This window comes from Rhinolophus sinicus, chromosome 17, assembly GCF_057876585.1.
Source record: "Rhinolophus sinicus isolate RSI-liver-muscle chromosome 17, RSI-T2T, whole genome shotgun sequence".
Classification (NCBI taxonomy): domain Eukaryota; kingdom Metazoa; phylum Chordata; class Mammalia; order Chiroptera; family Rhinolophidae; genus Rhinolophus; species Rhinolophus sinicus.
The window spans coordinates 108500646-108517864 of record NC_142517.1 but is presented as its reverse complement, the minus strand read 5'-3'; the positions used below and the strand labels follow the sequence as shown (position 1 = coordinate 108517864).

The following is a 17219-nucleotide window of genomic DNA, read 5'->3' as shown; positions in this document are numbered from 1 at the left end:
ATTACCCTCTTAGGAATGCTTCCATTGCGTCCCACTGATTTTTGGTTGCTGTGGTTTCATTTTCATTTGTCTGAAGGCAGCTTTTGATTTCTTCCTTGATCTCAGTGTTAATCCATTCTTTGTTGAGTAGCACGTTATTTAGCCACATGTGTTCATGTGTATTTTTTAGGATTTTTTTTTTGTAATTGATTCCTAGTTTCATACAATTATAATCAAAGAGGATGCTTTATATTATTTCAATCTTCTTGAATTCATCGAGACTTGTTTTGTGGCCTAACGTGGTGTACCTTGGAAAATGTTCCATGTGCACTTGAAAAGAATGTATATTCTGCTCCTTTGGGGTAGAATGCGCTAAAAATATCAATTAAATCCACCTGGTCTAGTGTGTCACTTAAGGACACTGTTTCCTTGTTGATTTTTTGTCTGACTGATGTATTCGTTGATGTCAATCGGGTGTTAAACTCCCCTATTATTGTATTACTGTCGAACTCTCCCTTTACGTCAGTCAATATTTGCTTTATATATTTCAGTGCTCCTGTGTTGGATGCATAGATATTTGCTAGGGTTATGTCCTCTTGTTGGACTGACCCCTTTATCATTATGTAATGTCCCTCTGTGTCTCTTATTATAGTCTTTGTTTTAGTCTGTTTTGTCTGATATAAGTATTGCTACTCCAGTTTTTTTTCATTGCCATTTGCATAAAATATCTTTTTCCATCCCTTTACTTTCAGTCTATGTCTTGCAATCTGAGGTGGGCCTTTTGTAGGCAGCATATGTATGGTTCTTCTTTTTTATCCATCCAGCTACCCTATGTCTTCTGATTGGAGTATGTAATGCATTTACATTAAAAGTGATTATTGATAGGTACATAGCTATTGCCATTTTATTATTTGTATTTTTTATCTTTTTTTGTTTGCTTGTTTTCCCCCTTTTTTCTTAAAGAACTCCCTTTAATATTTCTTGTAATAATGGCCTGTTGGTACTGAATTCCTTTAGCTTTTTCTTGTTCGGGAAGCTTTTGGGCCCACAGATCCCCAAGAGCCACCCACGAAAGGCTGCAGAATAAGCTGGGGCTGAGTGCCTGCCAGTGAAAGTTTCCCAGGCCACTGTGGCCATCCGCTGCTGTAAAAGTGTCCTGTACCTTTTGAGGCAAGGCTGGCCACCCAGGAGCTGAGAGTGTCCCTAGCTATGCTGTACCAGGTGGGTGGGATCCCAAGGAGTCACCAGGGTGGGGCACACATGGAGTTCACCAGGCCAATGTGGTCTCAGATTTGGCCCTGTGGGGGAGGGTTCAACACAGCAATGATGGTGCCTACCTGTAGGCTACATGTGAGACAAGCTCCACACAGGAATAATGAATGGCAGCTATCCCTCCAGCCCTCACCATGAAACCACACAATTGTCTTTCCCTGTATGTCTCTGCCACCTATCAAGTTGCCACCTCTCAGCCAGAGCCCAGGGTAAGTGCTTGCAAGAGAGAGAGTCCGTGCACAGGACCTTTAAGAGGATGTCTGGGTTTCCAGCCACTTTCCATCTCACCAAGAAGGATAGAATCCCCACTGCCAGATGTTATGCAGACTCCTCTTCCGGACTCCTGAGCTGGGGAGCTGGGTATGGGGCTGGGACACTTCACTCTTCAGGTGGGACCTCTGCTGCTGAGATGTCTATCTTGGTGCTCAACCACTACCTATAAGCTTGGGGTCAGCCCGTTTCACGTCTCCACCCTTCCTACCAGTCGCAACGTGGCCTTTTTTTTTAAAGGAGGGCGCAGCTCACAGTGGCCCAAGTGGGGCTCGAACCAGCAACTCTGGTGTTATTAGCACCACGCTCTAACCAACTGACCTAACTAGCCACCCCTTTGGCCTCTTCTTTATATCCTTAGTTATAGGGGTTCTGTTCAGATAGTCTTCAGATGGTTCTTGAGGTCCACTGTTCTATAATTTACTTGTAATTTTAATGTGGTCATGGGAGGCAGCAGACAGTGTTTACCTATTCCCCACCTCGACTCTCTTCCTTCCCAGAGATGCAATGTTATACCCAGCAGACAAGTGAAAGATTTGGTATTGAACTCAAATTTTAGTACTCTTGAAATTAAGCCAGTTTCTCTGTCTTATATTTGAGGTTTCATCACAATTTAAAAATTACCCTCCCTTCCAAAAAAACTGAAATTAATCTAGGTTTACTACCGTGTTTCCCCTAAAATAAGACCTAACCGGACCATCAGGTTTAATGCCTCTTTTAGAGCAAAAATTAATGTAAGACCAGGTCTTATTTTCTATAAGACTCAGTATAATATAATATAATATAATATAATATAATATAATATAATATAATATAATATAATGTAATATAATACTGGGTCTTATATTAATTTTTGCTCCAAAAGATGCATTAGAGCTGATGGTCTGGGGCTAGGTCTTATTTTCAGGGAAACACGGTATAATGTGTAGTTCCTAGGGTACCAAATGGCAGTATGTCTGAAATATGGGAAGGAACAAAAAAGTAACTTCTACTATTTTTAGGTAAATCATTTCTATCAGTGAAATTTCAGTTACTTGAGACAGACCTATCAGATCATGTTTACCTTTTGTGAGCTTATGTAACAACCACGTATCAATAGTCCCAAAGCAGCAATTTTCTTCTTCAATTGCCTTTTGCACCTTGAAAACACAACAGCACAGAATAAGTTCAAAATGGCTAAATTATTAAGTGCACTATTAAGTGCTGGTCAGTAAATACAATATAATCCCATGTATGATAAAATTAATATATGTACATAAAGTAACAATTTGTAGAATATATCCCAAATGGGTCTAAGCAATTACTATAGGGTATGAAATGCTTCTGTTTAAACCAAACATGTGTTACTTTTGTGATGAAAAACAAAGTATATACATTTTTTTAGTTCAGAGTTACAAATATGTCTAAATATAAATAGCCTAAAACAGGAGATGACACACAATGGCCCATAAGTCAAATCTAGCCCATTGTCTCTGTACAGCAAGTTAAGAATTGTTTTTAAATTTTTTATTGGTTAAAAAGAAAAAGAACAAGAATACTTTGTGACACATGAAAAGTATACGAAATTCAAATTTCAGTGTCCATAAAAAAGTTTTACTGGAACACAGCTATGCTTATTTGTTTATGTATTATTTATACCTGCTTTCACACTACAATGGCAGAGTAGTTGTGATAGAAACCTTATGGCTTTCAAAACCTAAAATCTACAGAAGAAAATTTACCAAACCTAGTGTAAAGCATCAAAAATATCAAAACCTCTTTAAATTAGCTAATAGAGAAACTGAAATGCTTGTTAAGATATTATTAACATACTGGAAAGCAATTCCCTAAGTCATACTTTATCACCTCTCCAACTCTTATTTGTCCTTCAACACTAACATTTCCTGGCTTTGTCCAACCCAGCACTCTGCGTATATCTTCCACAAAGCCATTATCTCACAGCATCATTACTTCCCTACTAGACCCTAAGCTCTTTAAGGACATTCATTTTTATAACCCAACACCGAGGAGGATTCCTGGCTTATAGTAGATGTTAATAAAAGAGCTTGATAAATATATAACCGAGATAAAAAGAACAGCAAATGAAGACATTTAAGGAATCATTATATTTTAACAGTAGAAAGCATCAATAAAATGAAAACGCATGACATGGGTTAAAGAAAAAGAAGTCATTTGCAGATTATTTATAACAAGTATTTTGAAGACTCCATTCAAGTGTTATACCTCTTAAATAATGGAGCGCTTAAAGTCATGTTATTATATTCAAACTCTTCTGAAATTTAGAAATTGTGATTCTAAAATTTGTTCCACATTAGACAAAGGTTAATCTGTATTTCAGTGAGTAGCACAATACCTGCCTGGTAGTAAGTTCGTTTGTTCACAAAAAATATTTCAGAGTCAGGCCCTCTGATAAGCAGTAGGCCCCTGTAAGACTAGGAAGACATACAGTAGATATCAGAGCTTCCTAAAGTAGGAGGACCAAGGTCAATCCTTCTTGCATTGGGTTAAGACTCCAAATGGCTCTACCCTAGCAGTAAGGGTAAACTAGAAAGCAGGCTCTCACAGGAACTGCAACTCAGCTTTGAATCATCTCAATCATTAAATTGGATTGAGATAATCCTGAAACCTAAAACAATAGAAGAAACAAACATAAATCCTATCCAGAGCAACACAGTATTATGTTAAGGCACTCATAATTTCTACAGACAATTTTACAAATACAATGTCTAGTTCATATATACATACATACATATAAATAAATAACCAGGCGAACCAAACTTTTCAAGTTTCATATATTAAATATGTACAGCTTTTTGTATGTCAATCATACCTCAATAAATTGGTTTAAAATTTTTAAAAACCAATGAAGTCACCAGGCATATGAGCAAACAAGAGAACATGGAAAAAACAAGGGAGAAAGTCTGTGGAGATTACAGATATTGGAATTAATAGTCATGGGCTTTAAAATACCATGATTATTACATGAAAAAAATTCTAGAACTAAAAAATTAAAAACTTAATGGCTGGGTTTTAACAAGGCATTAGAAACAACTGAAGAGAGAATAATAGATTTGGAAGACAGGTTAGAAGAAAATATCCAGAATAAAGTACATACAGACAAAAGACGGAAAATATGTAAAATAGAGTGAGAGATTAAAGAAAATTTAGCGAGAAGGTCTAATATACATGTAATTAGATTTTCAGAAGGAAAGAAGATAAGGAGAATGGAGCAGAAATTACATTTGAAGATAATGGCTGAGAAATTTTCAAAATCAACAAAAAGATATCAACAAATGAATTCAAGATGCCCTACAAACCCCAAGTAGTGGCCACACCTAGACAACAGGTGTTTGATAAGTTCCGTACCCATTCATAATAAAAAAAAGTATTAGCAAACTAGGAAAAGTGGAGAATTTCCTTAATTTGATGAAGGATATCTAAAGAAAACTGACTACAAAGTCATACTAACTTGTGAAATGTAGAAAGCTTTTTTTCCAAAATAAGGAATGAGAAAAAGATGTTTGTGTTCATCCCTTCTAGTCAATATATCCTAGAGGTCCTTGTCAACGCAAAGAAGAGAAATAAAAGTAAAGTCTATTTCCACATCATGTTATTAGGAATTACAAATTAAACCAATGAGATACTACTTCACACCTATTAGAATGGCTGAAATTCAAAACACTGACATCACATGTTAGCAACAGAAACTCTCATTCATTGTTAGTAGGAATGCAAAATGGTACAGCCACTTTGGAAGATAGTTTTGCTATTTCTTACAAAACTAAACATACTACTACCAGATGATCTAGCAATTACACACCTAGGTATTTACCTAAATGAGTTGAAAATGTATGTCCATACAAACAAAATCTGTACACAAATGTTTATAGCAGCTTTATTCATAATTGCCAAGAATGGGAAACAACAAGGTACCCTACCCTTCAATAGGTGGCTGTATAAACAAACTGTGACACATACAGACAATGAAACACTAATCAGTGGTAAAAAGAAATGAGCTATCAAGCCACAATTAGATGCAGAGAAGTCTTTAATACATACAGCTAAGTGAAAGAAGCCAGTCTAAAAAGGTATATACTGTATGATTCCAAAATATGACATTCTGGAAAAGGTAAAACTAGAGACACAGAAAAACATCAACTGTTGCCAGGGGTTCAAGAGTAAGGGGAGAGAGATGAGTAAGTGAAGCACAGAGGATTTTTAGGGCAGTGAAACTATTGTGTATGATACTGTGATGGTAAATACACTACATTAGTAATACTTAACAATAACATGTCAATCTTGGTTCAGCAATTGGAACAAATGTGCCACATTCGTGCAAGATGTTAATAATAGGAGAAACTGCTGGAGGTTGGTAGATGGGAACTCTATGGACTTTCAGCTCAGTGTTTCTATAAACCTAAAATGCTCTAAAGATTAAAATCTAATTTTTTACTGGACAAAAGATTTATACATGTTGTCTATATCTTGACACAGTATCAGCAGTTTCTATATTTCTAGGGAAATTTCCATTTTATCTAAATTATGTAATTTGTTGGCATATACTTGTTCATATTATTTCCTTATTATGCCTTTTATTTGTGATGTTGGAATTAGTGTTCTCTCTTTCATTCATAATTTTAGTTATTTGGGTCTTTCTCTATTTAATCTTTGTCAGTATAGCTAATCTTTCTAAACCAATTTTTGGTTGGGTTAATTTTTTCAATTGTTTTCCTATTCTTTATTTCATTAAATTTCACTTTACTCTTTATATTTTTTTCCTGTACTTGCTTTGGTTTTAGTTCGCTCATCTTTTCCCAGTGTCTTAAGGTAGAATTTTAGATTTTTAAAAAATATATAGTCTCTATATGTAATAAAATCTTGCTATAAATTTCCCTTACCTCTTTAGCTGCATCACATTTTGGTATGTTTTGTTTCCACTTTAACTCAACTCAAAGTATTTTCTAATTTCTCTTGGGATTGCTTCTTTTACCCATTGGAGATTTAAAAATGCATTTTTTAATTTCCACATAGTTTTGAACTTCCCAAACTTCTTTCTGTTACTTATTTCTAATTTCATTCTTTTGTGGTCAGAGAAATACTTTGTATGATTTTAGTCCTTTTAAATTTATTGAGGCTTGTATTATGGTGTAGCATATAGTTTATCTTAGAGAATGTTCCATACGTACTTTGGAAGAATGCATAGCCCCAAATTAGAAATAACTCAAATGTAGATGAACAGAATGGATAAATGGATAAATAAACTATGGTAAAATCATATATTGCACACTAAATAGCAATGAAAATATGAGGACATTTTTATACACAAGATACGTATATTTCACACATATAATGTTAACCAAGAAGAGTCAAACATAAAAGAATAACACTATATGATTCCATTTATACAAAGTTCAAAAACATCCAGGCAAAACTAAAGTATAGTGCTGAAGAAGAAATATACAAATTGTAAAAGTAGAAAGAAAATGTGATATACAGTATCAGTGTTCTAGTTCTTCATTCAAGTAGAGTTACACAGATGATTGCTCCACAATATATTACTGAGTGGTACGTTTTTACTGTTCATTTTTCTGTATGTGTCCTGATTCACAATAAAAGGGTTTAAAATAATAAACTAGGTAAGGATTCCTTGTCTTCCAGCCCAATATGTGGTGGTACTTAATTTTCCTTCAAATAATCGAATTACTATCCTTATTCCTGGGATCTTCCCCATAGTTTTTCTGTGTGCATGCATGCACACGCGCGCAAACACACGTACACACACAGTCTTTTCTTACCTCAACCAGGTTCTGTAAAATCCAGGCCAATCTCAAAGAAACATGCTGGGTTGTGAAAGTGAACAAACTGGCTGCTAAAAATCGTTTACTTCTAGTGAAAAAGTGAAGCATTCGGCAGGAACTGTGTATTAGCTATTTAAAAAAATATTTAAGGAAAATGCATTTAATGGTGTTTGATGTTCCTATATTAATTCTATACACATACAAGCAAACCCAATAACAAACAAGTTATTTAACTACTTATAAAGTGTTCTCAAGACAAGAAAATAAAGTAGGCTCAAGTATTTATAAAAGTCTTTTTAAAATATTTTCTATCCCTTTACCTAGTTTTAATTATGGAAATGAAGGGAGAGAGTCAAGGGAAAAGGCTATATTTCTATTAGAAACATATTTTTAATAAGTTAGTATTAATCCAGGAAAGAATTTCCCCTACATTTTAAGTACTTAAAATTTTGGATGTGTGACTTTAATACTATTTATACTTATCTAACGATCAAAGATGAACCATACACAATTTAAAATTTACTTGTTAATAAGCAATATCTTTAATTAAAAAAAGGCTTACACAGAAAACAAGCTTTGAATTTTAAAGTTTGTAAGACATACTTAAAAAAAAAAAAAAAAAAGCCTTATCCTGCTGCCTACTAGAAGGATTCAGAGGGACAATACGACTTTTGAAACTGATGTTTTACAAAATAGTCACTTACGGAGAATTTACCCACTTCTTGCATTTTTCTATTCTTCCCCATCCTGCTCCCAAAAAGAAATTTAAAGATTTTGGTTTATTTATTAAAAACAATAATATGAATTTACTTTACTTTCATTTTTAGCATAACATGTTAACCAAGAAAATGTGCAGACTTAGTTTTCTTTATAGTTCAGTCATTTCTTTTGAACAATGAGCCTCATTTTAATTTTTTAACTTTTTTTGGTGAGAACATTTAAAGTTCCACTCTATTAGCAAATTTCAATTATACGATACAGTGTTATCAACTATAGCCATTATGTTATACATGAGATCCTCTGACCTTATTCATTCTATAACTGGAAGTTTGTACCCTTTTAACTTCATTTTACCTGTTCAGAGCTCAAACCTTCTGCATTTCTTTATATTTTACATTATTTATTAAAACATAAGACTTTTTAAAAGTTTTTAAAGTGGCCACCCATAATCCTTCTGATTATATGTTAACAAATGCCTCAAACTGAAATATGCTCTTCCTCCCTAAACACACCATATTTTTCTCTGTAAAAATTAGAGTGAGGATCCTTCCGGAACCTTCTGTTAAAATGTATACACCTTGGGCGGTGGGGCATTGGGTACACAAAAAGAATTAAGCCTTCTCACACTAGCACTTTTAGTCAATATACACACAATTTTCCCTGTTGTTCACAAATTTAACATATTTATTGATTTCCTTCTATGTACCAAGGACTGTGCTAGCCCTTGAGAAAACAGTGAATACTACAGGCAGAATCCCTGCCTTCCTTAAATTTACATTCCAGTGGAAAGAGACAGACAAATAAGTAATCAAATCAACAGATGAGATCATCTAAAAAGATAATAATTGTAGAAGGAATCGCTATTTAATGTACCACCAAAAAAAAAAAAAATCCTGCCAGTTAAATTACGATATAATGCTAAGATATAATTAATGGTTCAAAATGCATCCTTATTTCAAAGATGTTAAAATGAGAAAAATGTTTGTCTTATAACTCATACATTGCTGGCTAGAATGTATGTGGTACAGCCATTCTGGAAAACAGTTTGGAAATTTCTCACGAGCCATGCAATTACCATAAGACCTAGCAATTATATTCTTGGGGTATTTATCCCAGATAAATGAAATTTTATGTTCACACAAAATTCTGTTTATAACAACTTTATCTGTAACAGCCAAAAACTGGAGTCAGCACAGATGTCCTCCAACAGGTAGGATTATCTACACCACTGAACAACTCAGCAATAAAAAGGAACACGCTATTGATACATGGAACAACTTTGATTCTCCAGAAAACTACACTAAGTGAAGGAAGCAAATCCCCAAAGATCTTATACTGCATGCTTCTATGTATATCACATCTTTTAAATGAGAAAAATTTTGAATGGAGGACAGATTAGTGCTTGCAAGGAGCTGGGGATGGAAGCAGGTGGGGAGACGCACAGGAGAGAGATGGGCTTGGTTATAAAGAGCAGCATAAGGGGTCCTTGAGTGATGGAACTGTTGAGTGTCTTGACTGTGGTGCTGGATACAGGAACACATGAAAAGCTGTATAAAAATGAATACACACACGCACACAAGTAAAACTGGGGAAATCTGGGTAAGAGCTATGGATTGTGTTCATGTCAGTATGTTAGCTGTAACATTACACTGTAGTGTTATAAAACATTACCATTGAGAGAAACTACAAAGTGTATAAGGGATCTCAGTATTCTTTCTTGGAACTGCAGGTGACTTTACAATTTCATTGATTAAAATTTCAATTTAAAAGATGTGTTTCAGAATCTTTGATTTTGATAGAAATAAAAGACAGTGAGACAGAGACTGGATGGGGGTTGGGGGTCTACTTTAAATAGGATGGCAGGTAAGGGCTCCCAGAGAAGGTGACATGAAAAATGACAAAGATCCATCCATGATAGCAGAAGGCATCTCTTCCAGGTACGAGGGCCTAAGGTGGCAAAAGGTTTGGGTGTTACAAGAATGAGAGTAGGCTGGCTGAGCTGGGGCTTGATCCTTAGCAGCTTCAGGGAGAAGGGGTCTGGGAAGTGGTCAGAGCTGCAGACAGAGCCAAACCATGGTCATGAGTAGCGGTATTTATGCTAAAAGCAAAAAGAAGACTTAGCAACCAGTAGGCAAGAAGCAGAACCACAGGGAAAGGAAGCATGGGTGCCTGGGGACAGGAGAATAATGGTAGCCGATTATTTCACCATTCTGCTTGTGGCCAGTCTTGGCTAAATTAATGACTTTGGTGACAGCGCAGGAACACATACCCTAAACATTTCCGAGAGCCTCAATAAATAAACCACCGTGTTTACCCAAAAATAAGACATAGCTGGACAGTTAGTCTAATGTGTCTTTTGGAGCAAAAATTAACATAAGACCTGGTCTTGTTTTACTATAACACCGGGAATATAATATAATATAATAAATATAATATAATATAATATAATATAATATAATATAATATAATATAAATATAAATATAAATATAATACCGGGTCTTATATTAATTTTTGCTCCAAAAGACGCCTTAGAGCTGATTGTCCAGCTGGGTCTTACTTTCGGGGGGACGCGGTGTAAGCACCTGGGCAGGGAGGACTGCAGGGTAGGCTTCCTTTCAAAGGAATAAAATATCTCATTGGCTGACTTAAGGAATTAGTCATGATTTAAGGAACATTTGCTATATTGACCTATTAAAAACTAAAAATAGACATTAAGGTAAAAAAAATTACACATTATAAACAGCATAATTTAAAATTGTCCCATTCAAGATTCATGACTTTTCCTTACAACCACTTTCCACTCCCTTAAATGCTGTGTCTTTCCAGGAAACAGCACCTCTCAGCATTCAGCCTCACAAGTTATTAAAACAAGGTGCATTTTTACATATTAAACAGAAAAGAAAATCAGTGTGTGTGTGACATTATGGCAAAAGTGTTTCACTCATGCACTGCTGTCATATTCTGTAATATATTCATGTTTGTTTTTCTATACAATTACTATCTCCAAATACTTATCAAGTAAAACTGATGCCCCTGACACTGCCCCATGTACCGACTGTACATGTGCCCAAGCTAAGAAGGCATTCAACTGTGTGACATTAGAAGCAATATGCAGTATTGATAGTAACATCAACTGGTTTCGCCAGTTGAGGAGCTGGGAAACTGCCCCTGATTTAGTAATCCCCCACCGGGTAGCAAGATGAAGCGGCTGCTGTCACTGCCATCGTCATCGTCGTTGGCAAGCATCACATTAAGAGCATGTGGAGATGAGCTAGTTATCTATGTCAATATATATTCTCCACTTCTATAACAAAATTGATGAAATGCAGATACTGTTGTACCTTTTCTGGGCATAGTCTGTATTTTTTCCATTTCCCCATGAATGGAAATATGAATTCTCACTAACACGTGAATCTCTGGTCTACCCCAAACCTCAGGACTTCCTGAAGTGTAGTGGATAAGTACTTAAGTCTATCACATATGCTTTTGGGTACCTACTACTAAATTTCACTCATGTGGGAGTGTTCATGAGTGTATTCTCTTCTTAATGTCCAAAAACAGCATAAGTAGGTGATTATACAATTAAGTCTATAGTTAAGGGACATTTACAGGACAAACAGTAATATCCAAATTGCAGAGAAGAAAAAGATTACCTTCATTATAAGAGAAGTATTCCATGATTTTACAAGTTCAATAGCTCTTAGGTCTTGCCAAGTAATGAAGTTATGAAAATGCTTGCCTGTTTTCCTAAGAAAGATGAAAACATTTTGAAATGCAATATATCAAAGACTATAATATATAAAATATCTGCCACAAAACAATACTAGAGAGCAAATTGTAACTTCAAAGTATGGTTTAATTTTATGGGACTTTCCAAATGCCTTCCTTCTCTTTGATTTTATAAATTGAAGATACTTTATAATGATTATTATGGGATATAGAGTATGAAATTTTAGATTAGATTTTATCCAAAAAGATACTCTTTTTGAAGCACTACAATGTGTATTCTTAAAAAAAAAAACAAAACCAAAAAAAGCTAATGAAATAGAGACCAAAAAAACAATACAAAAGATCAATGAAACCAAGAGCTGGTTTTTTGAAAAGATACACATAATCGACAAACCTTCAGCCAGACTCATCAAGAAAAAAAAGAGAGAGAACTCAAATTAATAAAATCAGATGGAAGGAGAACTAACTCTGGGTGGTGAACACACAGTGTGATATACAGATAATGTATTACAGAATTGTACACCTGAAACCTATGTAACTTTACTAACCATTGTCACCCCAATAAACTTTAATTTAAAAAAAAGAAACTTGAAAAAAAAGAAATAAAAGAGAAGTGATAACAGACACCACAGAAATACAAAAAATTTTAAGAAATACTACGAGCAGCTATATGCCAATAAATTAGACAATATGGAAGAAATGAATAATTTTCTGGAAGCACACAAACTTCCAAGGCTGAGTCAAGAAGAAATGGAAAATCTGAATAGATTGATTACTACCAGGGAAATTGAATCAGTAATCAACAAGCTCCCAACAAACAAAAGCCTTGGACCAGATGGTGTCATGCAGGGACTCAGCTTCTGCTCCCTGCACTAGAACGCAGGACATGGTGAGGCCAAAAAGGAACACCCACAGAGCCATGGATAGGGGGTTCATACCACTATATTCTCGCTGGCGGCTGGGTTAGATTTATAGGAAGCAGGATCCACATGATCTGTGATCTGCCTTCTGCTTCTCTGCCAATCAACTAACCTCCTTGCCGGCGTAGCCACAGCAGTTATATTAGTAGCTAATGGCTAACCGTTAACAGCTGATGGCCAGCCAGCCACAGCGGATGACCATCTGATTACAGCTGATGGCCATATAATAACTGAGCCAGCACCTTTCCACATGGGGCCGAGAGCCTGGAAACTGCTCTCTGGGACTCCATCCCTACAGATGGCTTTACCAAATGGTGAATTTTACCAAACATTCAAAAAAAGAATTGTGGGGACAGAGCCCCAGGGAGCAGTTTCCAGGCTCTCGGCCTTGCGTGGAAAGGTGCTGGCTCGGGTAGTAAATGGCCATCAACTGTGATTGCATGGCCATCAGCTGTGGCTAGTTGGCCGTCAGCTGTAACCAGTGAACCATTGGCCACTAATATAACTGCTGTGGCTACGCTAACAGAAAAATGGGGGCTAGCAAGAAGATGGTGGCTGAGCCTGCAAGCGGTGCAGTGAGGGTTGCAAACGGTGCGGCTCCTGCTTCCTGTGTCTCCAAACCAGCCGCCAGCGAGAATATAGTGGTGTGACTCCCCTACCTATGGCTCCGTGGGTGTTCCTTTTTGGCCTCCCCATATCCTGTGTTCTTATGTGGGGAGCGGGAGCTGACACCCCGCATGACACCCCGCGTGACAGAATTATCAACTATTCTCCTCAAACTATTCCAAAAAATCCAGAAGGAGGGAAGGCTCCCAAACTCTTTATATGAGGCCACTATCACCCTGATCCCAAAACTAGACAAAAACATTACAAAAAAAAGAAAACTATAGGCCGATATCCCTAATGAACATAGATGTAAAAATACTCAACAAAATATCAGCAAGCCAAATTCAGCAATACATTACAAAGATCACTGTCATGCGGGAGACCCTGCTCGCTGCGCCATTTGTAATGCAGGGCGGCCTGCGGGGTCTCAGCTCCCGCTCCCCACACAAGAACGCAGGACACGGTGAGGCCAAAAAGGAACACCCACGGAGCCATAAGTAGGGGAGTCATACCACTATATTCTCTCTGGCGGCACTATACTCTCACTGGAGGCTGGATCCACACTGTCCGCAACCAGCCATCCTAACTGCAATCCGTGCTTGCCAGCCCAGCCACCATCTTCTTGCTAGCCCCCATTTTTCTCTTTCTGCTAGCGTACCCACAGCAGTTATATTAGTGGCTAATGGCTCACTGGTTACAGCTGACGGCCAACTAGCCACAGCTGATGGCCATGCAATCACAGTTGATGGCCATTTACTACCTGAGCCAGAAGCTTTCTCTGAGGCTGAGAGCCTGGAAACTACTTTCTGGGGCTCTGCCCCCACAATCATACACCACGATCAAGAGGGATTCATTCCTGGTATGCAAGGTTGGTTCACTATCCACAAATCAATTAACGTGATACACAATGTTAACAAAAATGGAGGATACAAATCATAGGATCATACAAATAGATTCAGAAAAAGCACAGAATCCAGCAGCAATTTATGATAAACACTCCCAGCAAAGTGGGAATAGAGGTAACATATCTCAACATAATAAAGGCCATATATGACAAACCCACAGCTAACATCATACTCAATGGGGAAAAGCTGAAACCTTTCCCCTTAAGATCAGGAACAAGACAGGTTGCCCCCTTTTACCACTTTTATCAACATAGTTATGGACGTTCTAGCCACAGCAGTCAGAAAAAGAAATAAAAGGCAGGGTGGCTGGTTGGCTCAGTGGTTGGAGCATGGTGCTCATAATTCCTAATTGCTGGTTCGATTCCCACATGGACCAGGGAGAGACAACGGCTTGAACTTGGAGCTGCGCTGCCAGTAGGAAGCCAGTTTGCTCAGTGGTTAGAGCGCAGTGCTCATAACACCAAGGTTGCCGGGTCGATTCTAGTTTGGAGAGTGCAGCCAGTAAGCTGAGGCCTCCACAACTAGATTGAAAACGACTTGACATGGAGCTGATGGGTCCTGGAAACACACACTGTCCCCCAATATTCCACAATTAAAAAACAGATAGACAGAAAGAAAAGGCATCCAAATTGGAAAGGAGGAATTAAAATTGTAATTATATGCAGATGACATGATACTATATAGAGAGAACCCCAAAGACTGAACCAAGAAACTATTAGAGCTGATAAATGAATTTAATAAAGTAGCAGGATACAAAATTAATATTCAGAAATTAGTTGCATTTGTATACACCAGTAACAAATTCTCAGAAGAAGAAATTAAGAAAATAGTCCCTTTTATAATTGCTTCAAAAACAATAAAATACTAGAAATAAATTTAACCAGAGAAGTAAAAGACCTCTACTCAGAAAAATTATTACTGAAGAGAGAAATTAAAGAAGATACAAATAGACGGAAACACATACCGTGCTCATGGACAGGAAGAATATAGTTAAAATGTCCATACTACCTAAGGCAATATATAGATTCGACACAATCCCTATTAAATTACCAGTGGCGTTTTTCACAGAACTAGAACATATAATCCTAAAATTTATATGGAACCAGAAAAGACCCTGAATAGCGATGGCAATCTTGAGAAATAAGAACAAAGTGGGAGGTATCAAGCTACATGACATCAAAACATACTACAAGGCCGGGCCGGCCCGGTGGCTCAGGTGGGTTAGAGCTCCGTGCTCCTAACTCCGAAGGCTGCCGGTTCGATTCCCACATGGGCCAGTGGGCTCTCAACCACAAGGCTGCCAGTTCAATCCCTCGAGTCCCGCAAGGGATGGTGGGCTCCGCCCCCTGCAACTTAGATTGAACACGGCACCTTGAGCTGAGCTGCCGCTGAGCTCCGGGATGGCTCAGTTGGTTGGAATGCATCCTCTCAACCACAAGGTTGCCCTTGAGCTGAGCTGCCACTGAGCTCCCGGATGGCTCAGTTGGTTGGAATGCGTCCTTTCAACCACAAGGTTGCTGGTTCGACTCCCGCAAGGGATGGTGGGCTGTGCCCCCTGCAACTAGAAAACGGCAACTGGACCTGGAGCTGAGCTGTGCCCTCCACAACTAAGACTGAAAGGACAACAACTTGAAGCTGAATGGCACCCTCCACAACTAAGATTGAAAGGACAACAACTTGACTTGGAAAAAACAGGCCTGGAAGTACACACTGTTCCCCAATAAAATCCTGTTCCCCTTCCCCAATAAAATCTTTAAAAAAAACAAAACAAAACACATACTATAAGGCCATAGTAATCAAAACAGCATGGTATTGGAATGAAAACTGACACAGAGATCAATGAAATAGAATAGAGAGCCCAGAAATAAATCCATGCCTATATGGTCATCTAACCTACGACAACATGAGCAAGAATTTGCATTGGGGTAAAGACAGTTTATTCAATAAATGATGCTGGGAAACCTGGACAGACACATGCAAAACAATGAAGCTGAACCACCTCCTTACGCCATAAACAAGAATAAATTCAAAATGGATTAAAGACTTAAATGTAAGATCTGAAACCATAAAACTCCTAGAAGAAAATGTAGGAAGTAAATTTGCAGACATTACTCTTAGTTGTATTTTTACTGATACATCCTCTCAGACAAGGGAAGTAAAAGAAAAAATAAATATATGGGATTACATCAAACTATAAAGTTTTTTCACAGCAAAGAAAACCATCAATAAAACAAAACGGCAGCTTACTGAATGGGAGAAGATATTTCCCAATGACACATCTGACAAGGAGTTAATATCCAAAATTTATAAAAACTCATACAACTCAACAACAAAAAAAAGCAAACTACCCAATTAAAAAATGGGCAGAGGACATGAAGAGACATTGCTCTAAAGAGGACATACAGATGGCCAACAGTCATATGAAAAAATGCTCAACCTCACTAATCATTAGAGAAATGCAAATAAAAACCACAATGAGATACCACCTCACCCCTGTCAAAATGTCTATCATCAATAAATCAACAAACAAGTGCTGGCGAGGATGTGAAGAAAGGGGGACCCTTGTGCACTGTTGGTGGGATTGCAGATTGGTGCAGCAACTATGGAAATCAGTATGGAGGTATCTCAAAAAATTGCAAATGGAACTACCTTATGACCCAGCAATTCCACTCTTGGGTATCTATCCAGAGAAATCCAAATAGCTAATTCAAAAAAATTTATGCACCCCTATGTTTATTGCAGCACTATTCACAATAGCCAAGACATAGAAACAACCAAAATGCCCATCGGTCGATGACTGGATTAAGAAACTGTGGTATATTTATACAATGGAGTATTACTCGGCCATAAAGAAGAATGAAATCTTACCAATGCAATGATGTGGATGGACCTAGAGAACATTATGCTAACTGAAATAAATCAGACAGAGAAAGACAAATACTATATGATCTCCCTTATATATGTACTCTAAAGAATAGAATAAATGAGCAAACTAAACAGAAATAGACTCAGAGATATA

General features: G+C 37.2%; 1 protein-coding gene across 5 annotated transcripts in view; it reads right to left on the bottom strand.

Moving 5' to 3' along the window:
• Positions 1–17219, bottom strand: part of GK5 (glycerol kinase 5) — a 91120-nt gene that overhangs the window by 47087 nt on the left and 26814 nt on the right. For 4 of the 5 annotated variants that reach the window (XM_019753590.3, XM_074334071.2, XM_074334064.2 and 1 more), the window contains 3 exons: positions 11694–11787; positions 7317–7448; positions 2585–2660 (listed from right to left, as the gene is read on the bottom strand). In XM_019753590.3, coding sequence (XP_019609149.1) covers positions 2585–2660; positions 7317–7448; positions 11694–11787 — 302 coding nt within the window. The remainder of the gene's footprint in view (positions 1–2584; positions 2661–7316; positions 7449–11693; positions 11788–17219) is intronic. The other variant, XM_088794455.1, reaches the window with a different exon arrangement.